This window comes from Myzus persicae, unplaced genomic scaffold (genome assembly GCF_001856785.1).
Source record: "Myzus persicae strain clone G006 unplaced genomic scaffold, MPER_G0061.0, whole genome shotgun sequence".
Classification (NCBI taxonomy): domain Eukaryota; kingdom Metazoa; phylum Arthropoda; class Insecta; order Hemiptera; family Aphididae; genus Myzus; species Myzus persicae.
In genome coordinates, this window is record NW_019101845.1 from 114484 (window position 1) to 132342 (window position 17859).

The following is a 17859-nucleotide window of genomic DNA, read 5'->3' on the forward strand; positions in this document are numbered from 1 at the left end:
ATATATGTACAAGCATTTTATTCATTACACTTACACAGTTACACACTAAAATACAAAGCACAACTTACTATAGAACTGTACAAGTACCTACAAGAATAATATTTTTTTTTCGGGACTTTTTTTTCCTAGTGTGGGACTTTTTTTACCGGGACTTTTTTACCGGGACTTTTTTTTCTGGGACTTTTTTTACCGGGACTTTTTTTTCCGATTACCGGTTGAAATTACGGTACGTTATAGGTGTATATATCATTATAGTACAAACTTTTTAATGTATATAAAATAAAAATAAAATTATAATTTATAATATATTAAATATTTGAATTAAACTAGACTAACTTTTTTGATTTGGCGGAAAAGAGAATTGGGGGAAAGGGAAAGGCAAGGTTTTGGTGGAAACGGGTAACTCGAACTCCCCGTATAATATTAAGTGGTCCGTGTGCGAAATCTATAATGGTACTTGACTTATTGACTATCAATTAAACAGATCCCAACCAAATGCCAAAGATTCCATCAGGACAAACTTAACTTCGACTTATCCCTCTAACCAAACAATTTAATTATTAAGTTATTAAAATCGATGATTTAAGTAACAAAATTGAAAAATGCAATATTTAATTCAAATGATAATTTTTCCACTGTATTTTATTTCAATTTTTATTAAGTATACTTGAGTATACCATGATAATGACTACTGTGATATATCTAACATTATAATATCATGTAAATATAATATAAATAATAACATTGAAGTTATAAAAATATATTAATGAAATGAATACAGCCATAAGAGTAACAGACAATATCCACAAAAGGGACAATTTTCGGATTTTTGTTTGATTTCCTGAGACTAGGCTCACTTTAATTTTATATAGAATATATTCAGCAGATCATTCGTTGGTTGTTATGCTATCAATGAGTTAATACTTCTGATTTAAAAATATACACAAGTTAAGTGAACATTTTTGTTCTGATTTATTTTAAATAAACTCAATAATAAAACCTATTTAGTATTTACCAATATGACCATTAATTTAACATAGATACTCGATAGTTCATGTAGATACCTACGTGTAGAGTAGATTAAAGCAGTAAAAAATTAACATACAGCTTTAATAAACAATTGTTGTTTATTAAACCTATTTATTCATTACTTAAATAAACATGGCTGGTACTAAAATCTAAATCGATGAATGTAATACACATATTTACACATAGATATACAACTTTTGCTGCCCGATGTAAAATTTCTATATAGCATGTATAAGGTATTTTTGTGTAAAATGCTAACGTCTAACGGTCGGTGACTCATTGGTAAGCTATTGTAGTTTTTACAATGTAGTTCTTTCCATTTTGAACCCATGTAACATGTTCAGGTAAAAAATAATCGTTTGATGTAAGAATCTTGTACGTGTGATGTTTTATTTTTAACTTCAATACCCATTTAATAAGTATTGGGTTTCATAAGCTAAATAAAGAAGATTTAGTTACGTGTTAAAAAATTACTTCTTTATTTTAACAAAACAAAATTCTAGAACAACCCTTATATAAATAACTCGTAATTCGTATTACAATCAAACGCACTTAAAATTCCAATTCGGTTATTGGAATATAATATACATCATATATACATATATATACTGTGTGTATATTTCCAGACAGTATAAACAGTTGTAGACACTAGAGACACTATACCTCAATGCACTACGTCGAAAATAATTAATTTGCCTTGTAAAGTAAAATATGTCAACAGCGCGGATCAATAATTATATATCGATCCAGTCTGACACACATTATCTGCAAATGTACTTTAAACGACCAATGTATTCTTAACATAGATTCGTTCGTGGTTAGTAAATATTAGATACCTATAATCTATATGGCTATATACGAGTACATACTGAGTTTACACAACTACAGTTTCTTTGCGTGTGGCCAGCCGCTACTGAATGTCACTGCAGCGTAATAGCTGCGTTAGGTACCGTAACTGAATTTAAAATACCTTTTTATGGATGAACAGCAGGACACTTTTATACACTTTTACCTTCTTAAGTATTTGGCCTTGAAAACAGGTCTAATCGAACAATTGGATTATTCCCTTCAGTCTAAGCAACTGAAATTTGGTCTCTTTTTAAGGGATCTAGGGTACGTTCACGATCGTAATAAAAAATGTATTTCAATAATAACAATATCCTGATTCCCGGACAATATACATCCTCGTAATTTGGACTTAACACCGTTAAACAAACATCCCAGACCGTTTATTTTCTTTCCTTTTTTTTTTTTAAAAAAAAAAGTACGTGACTCACTTGAATAGATGACAGTTGTACTTATACCTAAACCTTTTTATGAAAATAAAGGAAACAAACTGAAATATAACTTACCTACGTGATTTATAATTTGTATAACGGTATTATTGCAAATACTTGTGCTATTATATATTTACACTATAGGGCAGAGGTATTTTATAGCAGCTATGGTTGATGAAATAAATTAACTAAAAAGTTAAAATATATACCATCTATTTACATTTGATGAAATATTAAAAACAAATAACAATATAGACTTTTAAATGTATTACCTAGGTACCTAAATAAATGTGGCATTACAATTTAAATTAGGTAGGTACTCAAGTTGTTTGTATTTTTTTTAGTTAAGTTTTTTACACATAAAAATAATCACTTGGATAGTAATTTATTGCATAAATACCTATTCTATATTATAACGAATATCAAAAAAGGTTTTAGGATTAAAATATTTTAAATTCATATAAATATACTTTATATACTTATAGGTGATTCACTTTTAAAGTATTTACCACATTGATAAAATTATTGAATTTTTTTTATAAAAACTTTATGTTTAGTCATTAATTAATCATATAGTGTTTAAAAATTTTAAAATATAAATGGTTGGTTAATAAATCAATCAAATAGTTTGACAATATTATATTTGAATATAAATGGTGATCATTTGTTAGACGATAAGTTAAATATTTTTTATAATCCTATAATCCGTAAATTTATAAAATATATAATAAAATATATGTATCTTATGTAAAGGTATAACACAATGAGCTACATTATTAAAAAAACTACTATTGTATTAGCTGAGTGTTTTATATATATAAATATGTATATGAAGAAATAAATAAGACATTTTGATTACGTTTACGGTCTTCAAACTTGGTAGTATATACGTCTATTTATTACTCTATTAAAAAGAGACATATCGTGTCAGGTCCAGGACTTGTTCAGAACACACAAGAACAACAAGGCCAATAATGACCACCGTAGCAGAGTGCTAATAAAATCGACAGCATAATATATAAAGATAGTAAAAATAAAAAATCATAATAAATTGATGCATTGTAAATTGTAATATCTACAAAAAACAACTTTGAAGTTTAATTAAATTTACTACTATACGCAATATGAGATTAATAGGTATAAATATATTTATAATTATAAAAATTAAATTACCTGTTCAGTATAATAAAAAGGATGTTTAATAGGTAGGATTCAATTTTAATTTTTACTTTTACCTATACATTGTATTACATACTATTATATTATAAACTGTTTGGTTTTCATAATTTAACTAATATAACTATATGAAATATTGATTTGTTGTCAAAATATTTAGAATCTGTTGACAGTAAAAAATGAATTAATCGATGTAACTATTCAATGTTCATAGAATTAAACATTTTATCTATAAATTATCCTTTTGACAAACACTTTTATTGTTCAGTATGTTCAGATTTTACCTATATACAGAGTATATCATTATAAGAATCTTTAATTAATCCTCTACTTGTTTAATTTAAATTTAAATTAAAAAATATATACATGTGTAAAAGTTAACCATCTTAATAGGTAGCAGATACTAAATTTGACTACCATAATAGTACTCAGGCTACGACTCCTGCCAAGGACCTAGGTAATTTTTTCGATCTTAAGCTTAATATTGATTGTGTATTAACAATATTATTATAATATACAATAAAAAATTAGGTTTTAATGGTTTTATTATTCAGAGTTGTCTTTAATTTAGTGACAAAAAATAACTTTAAATCTATATATTGATTGTTTGCTGATAAACATTATATCTGTGAATACGGCTCAATATTATATGGTCATTATTACTAATAACTAATAAGCTATAAATTGAAATTTGAAAAAGTTCAGTAAACATTTGTACGCTTCCATTCATTCAAATTCGTCATACCTAGAGAGTGAGGATCAGCACTCTTCGTACTCCCCTGCCTTGAATAGTTGTCTATTCTCAACTTAGGGAATACTGGAACATCGTCGTTTGCGATTAGACTTTGCGTACAAATTTTTTCAGGAAAAATTGATTGTAGTGTTTGATCGTGTTGTGTTTCCTTTCATGATCCTACACCTATCACTTTGACAAAAAATAAATTTTATAAGAATATGGAAGTAACGAATTATGCTAACAACCCTCCCAGTGGGCAGTTACAGAATAACGCAATTTGCTAACGAGTTAAATATTGATTTTTTCGAACCACCAAACTTTCATTTATTTAAAACGTATTGTAATTTTATTTTTAATATTTCAAAAATGTATTACTCTGTTATTTATCTTTATTATTATACAAAAATAATTTTAATATGTATGAAACATTGTTTTTGTTATATATTGCTTATGTACTTGCCAGTTGTTGCCATTTGAGCTTGGCCCGTATAGAAATTATATAGGTATAAATAATAAATGTGAGTAAATAAAATATCTCAATAGTCAGATTTATTATTGTAAAATCTATAAATGTAATTAATAATACGATACATATACTGATATACCCACATCAATAATTCACATTTATAATGTCTTCCACTGTGATTATGTACATTTCAATTATTGAGAAACAACTGTCGGACATATTTCAAAATGAACGCATATAGTACGGAAAAAACTGCATAATTTCGCTATGATTTGACAGTGGCGCTAAATTTTAATTAGGAAAATAAAACAAACACGCTCGTTTAACTGCATGCAAGTGTAACAAAAATTAGCAATCGTAAATTTTTTTGTACGCATTTCGTTCCCGCCTCCTTGTCATATGGGTAATAGGTGATAAAAACAAGACGACGGTTGACTAAAATTACAAAAAAAAAAGTCATATATATATATATATTTAGTGTACGTCATGTGTACAGTATACACGTAGTATATGTTGTAGAAAAGTAACAACCCGGGCGTTCTAATACTATATATTAATATACATATATATATATATAGTGGCGGTAATGTGTTTATTATAAGTCGTCTAGCGGTGTTTACTTTTGCCTGTGGGCACTCTCCGGATTGGGTGGTCCGCCGACACGACTGTATACGCGTACGACGACGACGACTTCGGTCTTCGACTGCGGCGACGACCAAGAGAAAATCACCAACGCCCAGTGCACGACGGGGGGAGTAGAAAGATATACGGGGGAGAGAATACCGAACGCGGTAAGGAAAAAAATAAAGAGAGAGATAGAGCGAGAGAGTGAGAGAAGGAAATACTACCTACCTATAAAACAACGAAAAATAAAAATAAAATAAAATAAATGTATAGCTGAAAAAAAATAAGAGGGAAAGATTTTTTTTTCTCCGAAGATTATAACCTTGTTAGCGAATGTTCGGCTCGCCTGATGTGATTTAAACACTGTTATTTGCCGGTACGTTTGGGAGTCCGCTCTTGTGTATGTGTGTGTGTGTGTGTGTGTGTGTGTGTGTGTGTGTGTGTGTGTGTGTGTGTTTTGTTGTGGCGGGTCATTGGCGGCGGTGTATAGGTACCACTTGTCTCGGTGACATATAGGCAGCTTGCTGTGTGCCGTATATTATAGTACTATATAGTGCTCATAATAAGACGTATACTATATATAGTCATATAGATGATCGCATTTATGTTATTTATTATACACGAGTTTACGTAATGATAGTACTGTGTAATGTCGTAATGTAATGTACGCCGAGTGAGGTCGAAGATGAGATTGAAATATTATTACGTTCTGTAAATAATTAATAATTATATAATAAGAGTAGGTAAGTAATGAGCTTAAAATAATATGCAATATATAGACGTATAGTATAGCATCACGACGCGCCACCACTGTCTACCACGTGCGATTTTTTCGGCAAACTGTTACAGTAGTACAGTACCTATTTAATACTTTGGACTTTTTTAGTTCACTCAAATTAAAAATATTATATATTATAAAATATAAACGGGTAATTCATAAGAGCATAATAAAATAATATTATGAATAAAAGGATATTATGTGATTGGCGTTTTGATATGTTGTATTGAGTACGTTTCATACCGTATTGTTGTGGGTGGCCAAATCATTTAGAATGTCACTGTTAGGTTAGGTATTTTCGGTTATTGTACGGATACGTGTTATTAATGTAAAAATATCACACAGATTGATTGAAGTTGTCTATTTAATAATATTAAATCTCGAGATTGGATTTGTGATATTTAATGTTCAATACATATATTATTAATTATCTTTTATGACGACTAGTGTTCCTAGATATCTAAAATTAAACTTTCGATATTCTCAATAAAAAGGTTTATCACATAGAGCAAAGTTTCAAAAATCTATAAATTACAATACAATCATCGAAATAAGTATAAATTCACAGTTTAACGGGTGTGGATTAATTAAAATAATTATTGCTAAGTTCCACTTATAAAAATCATGAATATTATTTTAAACAATGAATTTATCAATACATTTTCTAGTAGTACACAATTTTAATTAATACACATCGAATACTAAGGATTAACTATCAACTCTCGAACTATAAGTTTTAATAATACTTAAATATATATTAATTTTATGGGGTCGCTATTATGAAGACTATTTATGTATGGATATTGGATACGCTATAGTGATTACATTAATATTTAATACAATGCACAGATGTTGTTATAAAAAAGGAATTTTGCCACCTTTTTCAAGTTTTAGTTAACACAAAGCCACTAAATTGTATAAGTTGACCGCTCGACAGTGTGGGAGGCACTTTTGACATATAGCTCATATTAAAACTAAGTGTTATTTTGTGTTTGGACCCTCTATTTGTCACCATAATCTATAGGGTTCTTTCTATAACTCGTCTCTTCGCCCGCCGTGATATCCTCGATTAGAGGTTTTTTCATGTTCCTATCTCTCTTCAAACAATCCCATTATTTTATCTGATCATTATTTTATATAAACGCCTTCTACCCAACCGGTTTGGAAAGCTAAAATATGGTTGAAAAATACACCTAAATCGATACTATACTTTTTAATAGGATTTATAAATGTGAATTATTGAAGTGACTGTTGTTTGTTTGAGTGATTTGTTTCAGGTAAATTTTATAAAGTAAAATTAATACATTGATTATATATTGGATCATTGAATAATAATAATATTAATCTAAACTGTTGTATATTGTAATATTTTTAAGAGATTTAAAAGTGACATGATTAAAACGGTGATATTGTATTTAATTAAGACTTTCTAGTATTAAAGTAATTTAACTCTAGAAATAAATTAGCTGAACTTTAGAAACGCAGTGGTTAAACATACAACATTGCGTACTTAATTTAAAGGATAATATGATTAAATACTTATCAATTATCATAATATAATGGCTTGTGCATATTTTAATACATTTTACTATTTTAGTAATCATTAGGTAATTTTTAATTATAAAAAACTATATTATCTATAACATCAGAATTACATTATTTTTGATTTCAATTACCTGTATTAAATTTAAAATTTACAAAAAAAAAAGAAATTATTATTGTATAATACGAAGTTAATAATAATTATTGGTACAAATATTTAGTATAATGTATTAAAACAAACAGTAAGCACATGACGGATCTATATATCTCAAGTAATAATTTCTTCAAGTTTTAACCCGAATTATGTACACCTATACTAAAAAATACTTGTAAACAATAAGATTTAAATTATGTTAAATTATCATTACAATACATTATACTATTACATAGTCAATTAGTAGTTGTTAACAGCTAGATACCTATTATTAACAAAATTATGTAATCAGATACCAAGTGTAATAATATATATTATATATTATGTTATAAATTATTATTACATATTATGTTTCCCAAAGAAATGTATACAATATGAATGCAAATTATTTGAAGCCAAGTTTATGTGGTTTTTTTTTTTATGAAATCCTCCTTACTTCCAACCAAAATTAAGTGGGCCAATCAATGCTAAAGTAAAAATATACTACCAAAAACATCAAAACATCCTTCTATTTCCACAGATAGAGACAGTTTGGTTCTCCGTTCTTTGGTATTTATTTGATCATGATAATGATATTTAGAAATCATTGGTAGGCAAACTACAAGTAGTTCGACAAAAACACGATTGATTTGTGCAAAGACAAAAAAAAACTCTTCGCTCTGAGTAAAAAAAAAGTATAAAACGGTATATTCAATAGGCAGTTAGGTACTGTTGTTTTTTTAAGCTTAAGTCCCCCGCCCCCAATGAAAATCTCGTTACAACATGTCCTCCAGCTGGATTGAGCATCGGCCCCACGCGCAGCATACCTGCTTATATCGTTGATACGTAGTTTGTAGAAAAGTAAACCAAATGATATACCCAGTGCTTGTAATACGTGCCAACGGAGTATTTGTTCGCATTAGTCATAATATAGTCATTACGCGGGAGGTCTGTATACTGTATAGTATACACGTATAATAATAATAATAGTAATAATAATAATATAACCCCACCGTGTTGGTTGTTTCCACGCTTTCGTCATTTAAATAAATCGGTTTATTTAATTAATTACTGAGCGCGAACAACTCCACACGCTCGGATACGTAAACACGACGATGAAAAAGAGAAAAAAACAACCGCTAGCCAAGTATGTAAGCGAGATGACTGCAGCTAAGAGAATGAGAGTGTGCGAGAGAGATAGAGTGAGACCTACATCAAAGACGTGTACAAATTAGTATATTTTTTCCTCTCTATATCTCAGTCAGTTTAGAAAGTTGTTAAACGTAAAATAATACGCTTTGCATACAATACGGTGATATAGGTACCCATAATTCGAATAATAGATCTAAAGGAACGACTACGGCGACGACTATATGTGTGGTAATGATTAATAAGGGAGGCAGGGTATTTATTTTTGTAAATTGGGGTGGCCCGACTGTTATGATTTACCATTGTGCCGCGCATCTGAGGGAACGAATGTATATTTTATATTATTATATTTAGGTACACAATTGTTGGTCTCCCAGTAGAGCATTTTATATAATGATGAACAATAATAATCGACAATAATAAAACTGGCTGCTTAAGTAGCAGAAAAACTGGTCCTGCCACAAGGGTCGTATATTATTATTGTTATTTACCATTGTGAACTGTTGTCCGAAATCCTTATAATAAGCGCCGAAATGTTGGATTTTTTTTATTATTATTATTATTATTATTTTGTAAAGAAAAGAAACGCCGCCGCCGCCCGCCGCCGACGTTGTTGTGTGTATAGAAAATTGAATTATAAGAATACCGAAGCTGCCAATTTGACCGGAAACCCTAACAGATGTATACGAGAAAACAAAATTCCTTCTGGCCCAACAGGTACCACCACCGCCGTGCTACCGCCGCATACAACGCAGACGTTTTTATATTGTTGTTAAACCGTCCTTTTCATACAGTATTTTATTGGTCTTTTTTTTGTTCAATACGACAGCCATGTATATGGTCATATAGACATATGTCATATAGTACACATAGTGTATATTATTTGTTTTTTAATGATTGAAGCATTACGTAAAGGCCTAGTTACAAAGAAAAAGCACTACTTTGAAATGCTACTATGTTACCTATAACTGTTGACTTATAACTATGTTGTTCAAATATTTGTAACTATTGGCTATTAAAAACAAATACATCATGATCTAACATTTTAGAAAATTGAGTATAAAAATAGTATAAATTATTTTTATTATTAGGCACTTGAATACAAATATACATTTTTGAATTTTTTGAGAAATTGAATACCTTGTTAATCGAGTATTTTTATAAATGAAAATAAAAAGCATTAAGAAACTATAAATTTGTCTGAGTTAACTCACGATAATATAACCTATAGAATAGCTTTAATCCGATAGTGTAACGAAGTATTCACTATAAAAAAACATTATTGAATTTCAACTACAGTAATGCTGTGTAAATGTATACAGGGTTTTTCAGTAACAATGGGAATTGATTTTGTAAGTAAATAAAATAAGTTAATAAATATATTATACTTCAATATTTGCAACTATTGAATCATGACATAAATACATACTTATTTTTTACGTGCAAAAATTAATTTGGATATTTAAATGTGCAATGTGAAAAAATTAATATGTTATGACTTGTAAACTTGTTAATAAATGTTCTTATTTTAGACTAGAAATCAAATTAATTTGTTACCATCTTTATAGTTTCTTTTATAATAAAAGTATATTCTTTGATTTAATTTTGTAAGAACATTATGGCACCAACAATAATAATGATACTTTATATCGCTTTTATTTATAGATTTAAAGATTTGTAGAATATCATATTAAATAATATTATGAATGTACCTAATAAAGTAATAAACATTTATTTAAATATGGCTGAATAATATAATGTTTAAGTATAAATTATTTATATTTTTATGACTATATATTGTTAGCCTGAATAGGTAATAAGTTATCAACATCATTTTATTTTTTATTTCACTTTATAGGTATATACTAAATGTTATATTAATGAAAAATTCTCATCTCACTGAATAATTATAGTATAATACAGAATCCATAAGAGAACATAGATAATGATTTTACCATTACGTTTCTATATCATAATAGCTAGGTCAATTCATTCTAATATTAAAGCTTAGGTACTAAATAATATTGGAACTGCCGAACACAATTTGTACGTTTGTGTAAGGCGCAGACAACATTATATTATGTAATATGTTTACCTAATACACAGAGCGTTAAATATGTATTCTTTCGAATTAAGTAGGTATATAATTTATTAATGTACCTATATTTTTTTTTTTTTTTTTTTAATTTTAAATAAGACATTCCTAGCCTATAAGGCTATCTACATCTATGGATAAATAACATAATTTTTTTGACTAATTTTAACATGTACCTATATACTATATATCTATTAACATTATAAATATTATAGGGCACGTAGTTATATTATTATACGAGTCAGGCATGAGTTTAATTTACGTCTTTCAATTATGTTTGGAAGTTCTAACTAATTCTCATCTTATGGTTCATATAACTTAAGTAATTTAGTAATTAATTAGAAACTCTATTGTAAAATGTTTATCTTGAAAAATAACTAATTAAAATTAATAAATTTACTAATATCTATTATCATAATAAAGGAGGAAGTTTTTTTACGAATATAAATAATTGTATACCTACTAAGATTAATTGGTTTATTAAAATATGACAAAACAAAAGAAGGTTTGCACCTTGTACCTACTAGGAATTATAACTTTCGTATATATACCAGTAAAAATAATAATACTTTTCACATTATCGTGAATATGTACCTACATACTACCATCAATTAATATACCGTAATGTAGTAGCTATTAGTATTATATTTTATCAATGATATCAATGTATTTTTAATTTCTCGTCGAGAATAAGACATTGTTCGTATGAGCAAAGTTTTCGCTGTAAATACTTATAAGTTATAAGTTTACAACTATTATTGTTTACTTCGTATTCCGTAGCACCTATCAGCTGTATTTACGAGAACACGAGAACACGGTGTGATGGTGGCACTCGTATACAATACATTATATAATATAAAATAATATGCGTATCACTGTCGATTGATCAAACGTTTAAGAAGAACACACACACACACACACACACACACACACACACACACACACACACACAGCATTCAAGTTAATTAATTCGACAATAATATACAACGTGTGTGTATTATATTATAGCCGGCAGACGCCTCCGTCGCCGCACATCGAATGGAACTCATCTTCTTAAGTGGGTGCAGAGAGCGACCAGGTCGGGTCCCGTTAAGTGGCGGTCAATAAAATAAACACTTGCTTACCGCCACCGGTAGATCGTTTTGGTCGGTTTAAAGCCATATTTTATAATATAAACGCGATATTTTCTGTCAGATAAGAGAAGAAGAATATTATTGGGCGCTACGACGGGTGTATGGAAATTAAATTCGACGTTTTAATATCCCAACGTAATGTTTTTTTTAACTGTTGTGTTACTTTTTCTTCTTCTCACGTGCCCACCGACTTTTTATCTGGTTTGGACAGCAGGTAGAAGGATCGTAAATCAAACGAGCACAAAAAATACACGCACACACACGCGCGTGCGTATGCGTGCGCCGGACTACAGGGGCGAAAATTAAGGTTGACCTTTGAGTATAAATTAATGTCAGTGTTTACACCGCACTGGTGATACCGACAAGGTTACGTGGGTGCTTTTCGACAAGGACCGATAAATGTCTATTACTTTTTTTTTTCGTTAACCGTATCGAATGATCTATAAATATCGTTTGGGAAAATAACCGTGAAGCTGTGAACGCTTTTAGTTTTAAATCGCAGACATCGTTTTGACGCGGTACGAGGAGAGGAGCAATAAATTATATGTTTAAATAGTTTAATACTCTGAAATCAAAATGGAATGGATAAAACATTATATTAATATAATACGCATAGTTGATATGGTATAATGACTTAAATGACTATGGCTTATGGCAACAATTTATGAACAATAACTTTATATGATCCGTCATACCTACATACAGAACAATAAAATGATGCATATATTTAAAATCAACAATCACAACAAACTAAGATTAAATTATTTTAATTTATAAATTTATAAAATACTCAATCTAAAATAAAATACGAAAGTAAATTATGATAATCAATAACTGCATATAATACAAAAACTTATACTAGGTATACTATTGTTTGCCATACGTTCAAATTGTACTCAACAATTATAGGTGTATCATTATATTTAACAATTAAGTGTTTATGATTTAACGTCGAAATAAAAAGAAAAATACAAGTTCTATATTATTTTAAAAGAAACTCTAAAAATGAAGTAAGATGTTAAAATATAGTTTTTTTTAGAGACTCCTGTCAAATTTGACACTAAAACCCATTAGTTACTACCTGTAATGCTTCTTACACAATGAACATTATTTATCGTCATACATTATGATACATGTATAAAGTCTGACTTAATTGTACTTTATTTTGAATAATATAATAATCTAAAATCCCGCATATTCACACGGTGTATACTACAGAAAAAAAAAAAAATAATATTAAAACATTTACCAATAACATTTATTCATCAAAATTATGATTAATAATATTAAATTAAAAAAATTAATATTAATGTTTAATGTTTAATAATGAATGATGCTTGCCTAATAATTGGTATAAGATTTTATTGTGAATTAGAAAATTATCGGATTTTACTCTTTTACGTTTTAATTAGTAAAAGTATTTGGAAATGTTAATGCACCGTTGACACAACACAATATGTACGATTATTTATGAAAAACTATAACAATAGGTATTATTATATTAATAGGTACGTTTTCACTTAAGTTTTAATAAAATAAATAACAAGCATAATTCAATCAAAATAAACAAGTTACAAGTATAAAAGTAAACATACGCAATCCGCAGAGAACTAAATAAACATTAAAATATTTCTGATATTCATTAAAAATAAAAATAAATAATTAGTCATAAAAATGTTTAATATACCTATTTTAATCACATTTCGTAGGCGTTTCTAAATCTCTATAGTAAACATTTTACTCTCCATGATATAATATTACACACAAAATAATTTTATTTTGTAACTTCTTTTATTATTGAAAAGGGACAATGTTGTGTGTTTTAATTTTAACAACCAGTATGAAGTCAAGAGTCGGTAGAACAATAATTAATCGTAGGAGTTTTTCATAAAACTAATAATAAAAATTGAATATAAAACAATGACCTGTTTATTTGTTAGCGAACGAAAATAATTTATGGGTATCTAGTATCTACTATCTAGTAGGTATCTATAGATTATAATACTGCGTTAATTAAATGTACAAAATAAAATATGAATTCAGAGATCTCTATCAAATTAAACATTCGTTGAGATTGGAGAATATATATTATATATTATTATAGATTCATAACAATATAATATAATATACAGATGATAATTGTGTGACAACTTCTACAAAGTATTCTGAAAACACGCACTCGTGTATGTATGATAGGTATTTTTGCTTAAGCTCAAAAAAATTAGTGATATAGGATTAAACTTTATAAATTATAATTTCGGATTCTGAGTAGAACATTATTTTTTTATCATTTGATATTGTTTATCAATTAATTAAATAAATGTATCGTTGAATTCAAATTTAACGCAACTATTACAGTGACTTACTATCCTTAATGACGATTGACGAGGTTCTCTTGATACCTAATTATATTGTACAGGAGAGCGGATTCCTACATTTTCCCTTTTTATAGTTTACGTTTCATAAAATAATATTGTTTATCAGTCAGTATACAGTATACCTATATGATTCAATAAAGAATAAATTTATGTTTGAAATATTAATATTTTGGTATAATAAGAAAAATGAATTTACGATAATGAATAAACATATTGCAATTACCTACAATAATTACTGTGGCCATTCAATAAATATCGATTTTATTAGTTATTCTTACCATTAAACATTAAGCTATACTATATTATATACCTATACGAATCAAATATACTGAAATACCTAAGTAGTAATAAATTATAATACGTAGATTTGCAAAACTGCACAACTTATGTTATGACTCAGAGTCATCAAAAGTAAATTTAAATCGCATTAAAAAGTATACACACTTATATACAAGCTTATAGTATTTTATAATTGAATTGTAAAAATAAATATGTTTTTTTTTTATCTCCGAGAACTGTTTTGACGTTTGAAATATTTTCTCACGTTTATGTACATCCCGTACGCACGTATACATAGGTAATATATTATACAATATGACGGCGTATTTATTCCCGATAAAAATTCCATAAACGCGATGGAGGGTCGTAAAGGAGCTGGGGTGTCGGTGGCCCAATAATGAAACGATTACAACACATTATACATAATATATAATATGTATTTAAAATGTTTTAAGTCGGATACGCGTTATTGTCTACTGCAGTTCGAACCTACCGCCGCCTAATAATAATATAAAATATTACAATCTAAATCGGACGTATCCGCCGATTATATTATTATAACGTCTCCGATGTTTCTCACATGATATTGTACGCCAACACATCTGTAGTATATACGCTCACACACCGATAAAATACACACCGACACAGACGCACAGAGGTTATTATAAACACGACACGGTGGCGGCGGCGGTCTCTTTGGTGGTCAGACGAATCACATTCATTACGCAGGCGGTACCAGTGGTGATTATCGTTGTTGGGTTTCCGCCGCCACTGCGGTAGGAGATCTTCCTAATTGAATGTACTATATTATATTATTATTATTTATTATTATTATATATATATATATATATATTATTATAGGTACGCAACGGCGTAGTAGGCAGAGTGGCGGCTGTGGGACACGTCATAAAGTCACAACATCTTGACACGATATAATATATACGACGAGGACGCGTATATATTCTAAAAATTAATGAAAAACATAATATATTATAACCGGCGTATCTAATATAATAGGTATGTATAGTTAGTCTACAAGCCTTTGTCGTCGCGCACGACCTGAACGGGCGTCTGACATCACACGGTTTTGTTTTGTTTTGTTTTTTATCGAAAACTCGCCTATAGCTCTGCACCGCACCTCAGACGGACACGCCACTCTTTCACGCCACTGCGGGCTATAAAATATGTGTTTTTAAATCGCCAAATTATGCGTGTTTAAACCTTTAATAGAGGTGTATCAAATTATTATTATTTCATAATCCACAACACGTAGTGAGTGCGAACAATTAACGCGGTTGTCCTCTCTATACCGAGAAATCAATGGTTTCAGATGCACCTATATGAATAGCGATTTATTTCAACAATGTTCCGTTTGGGTATACATATTATTATAACCAACTGGTTTCCGACATAATCTTACACTAAATCAACATACTTATATCGAGTGTAAGCGTTTTAAAAGACTTACGATATTGACGAAATCTTGAAAAGTTATAGCAGACGTGTTTGATTGCCGAGCTCGTTCAAGGAGGATATCGCGTTTCTCCTGAGATATGGATTTCACGAAATCCGACGAATTCAATAACATCAAGAAATCGTTCCACGGAATTTCCCCAAACCCTTCAGGATCGTACTGCAACAATAAATTATGAAAAAGAAAAGTTTAAACTTCATTAAAATTACGGATCTTGTCCACGATCAGTCACCCACGCAACACTTACTTGATCAAATATACGTCTCCATTTCTATAGAAAGAAATAAAAACAGATTAATTAAACACACATATTTATTGCTATTATCAGTATTAGTTATAAATACAAACATCGTTTAATATGAAGTCTTTGAACGGACAATTTTTTTCCGATTGCGTACTGGACGATTCGATCCCAGAACCGGGGGAGTCGAATGATGCTAAAGGTGCTAAAGGACTGTGATGGTATAGATCCGACGATGGATTGATCACAGAAACCATGAGTTCAAAATATCTTCGGCCCACTCTCATCGCAGATATTTATCTATGTATAAACAATAATTTAAAATAATAAGACACCTATATGATAATATTAAAACAGTTAACTTAACTTCAATAATTTTAAATTTTTTATATAGGTTATCTACATAGGCGATATATTAAAAAAGTAAATAACTTATCAGTTATAAAATATTATGTACACAGTGATTTTCCCAAGTATGCCTAACCCCAAATTTTTCTTAAATAATTAATTAGTTTAAATTCTGATTTTTAAATACATAATGTAAATAATTTAATCTCCAATTTACGTAAATTTTTCTACATTTTTAAAGACGTTAAAAGCTGCTTTAATATTAAGATGAAGAGAATCATCTCCATTGCTTTAGTTCAATCTATCTTTAGTTACGGGATAATGTTTTGGGGTTGTACTTACAACACCAACACACACCTAGATAAATAAATTAAAGGTCACAATAAATAGTATTATTAAATTTGTATTGAGCAAACCCAAATCTTATAGTACAAAGCTTATTTTTCATGAGCTAGGTGTACAAAACTTTGATAAAATATTTTATACAAATATATTATTACTATTATATAAACATGAGCATCTATTACACAATGTTAAACATGATTATAATACCAGATATAAACATAATAATAATATTGTTCCTTATTATTGTAATACAACATTTGGTTCTCATTGTATTTTAAATGTAGGATCAAATTTATGTAAAAAATTGAATATTAATTTATTTAATTTTAAGTGTTACAGAATTTAATTTTTTTTTGTATAATCTTAACTTTGATATTATTTAACCAAATCTAAACTCATATATAACAATATAACATTTATACATAACATATATAACATTTTATAACTTGTTTGATCTTAATTTTTGTTTATTCTTTCTGGAATTTTAACAAAATAACATAAATAATTAAATTATTATCTGAACTCTACTCTCCCAATACAAGCTATGCTTATGGGGAGTATTGCATACTTTTCTATTGTCTTAATTTTAATGTATTGTATTCTTATTTGCAAAAATAAATATTATTATTATATTATTATAATTTATGCTGATACTC

The 17859-nt window shown here is 28.6% G+C and overlaps 1 protein-coding gene across 1 annotated transcript in view; it reads right to left on the bottom strand.

The window, feature by feature from the left end:
- The window catches only part of LOC111030574 (protein rhomboid-like), an 86904-nt gene that overhangs the window by 51767 nt on the left and 17278 nt on the right, over nt 1-17859 (bottom strand). Inside the window, exons 2-4 of the mRNA XM_022310127.1 lie at nt 16618-16810; nt 16517-16540; nt 16264-16428 (exon numbers count right to left, since the gene is read on the bottom strand). Of these exons, the coding sequence (XP_022165819.1) occupies nt 16264-16428; nt 16517-16540; nt 16618-16797 (369 nt within the window). The 5' untranslated portion in view covers nt 16798-16810. The remainder of the gene's footprint in view (nt 1-16263; nt 16429-16516; nt 16541-16617; nt 16811-17859) is intronic.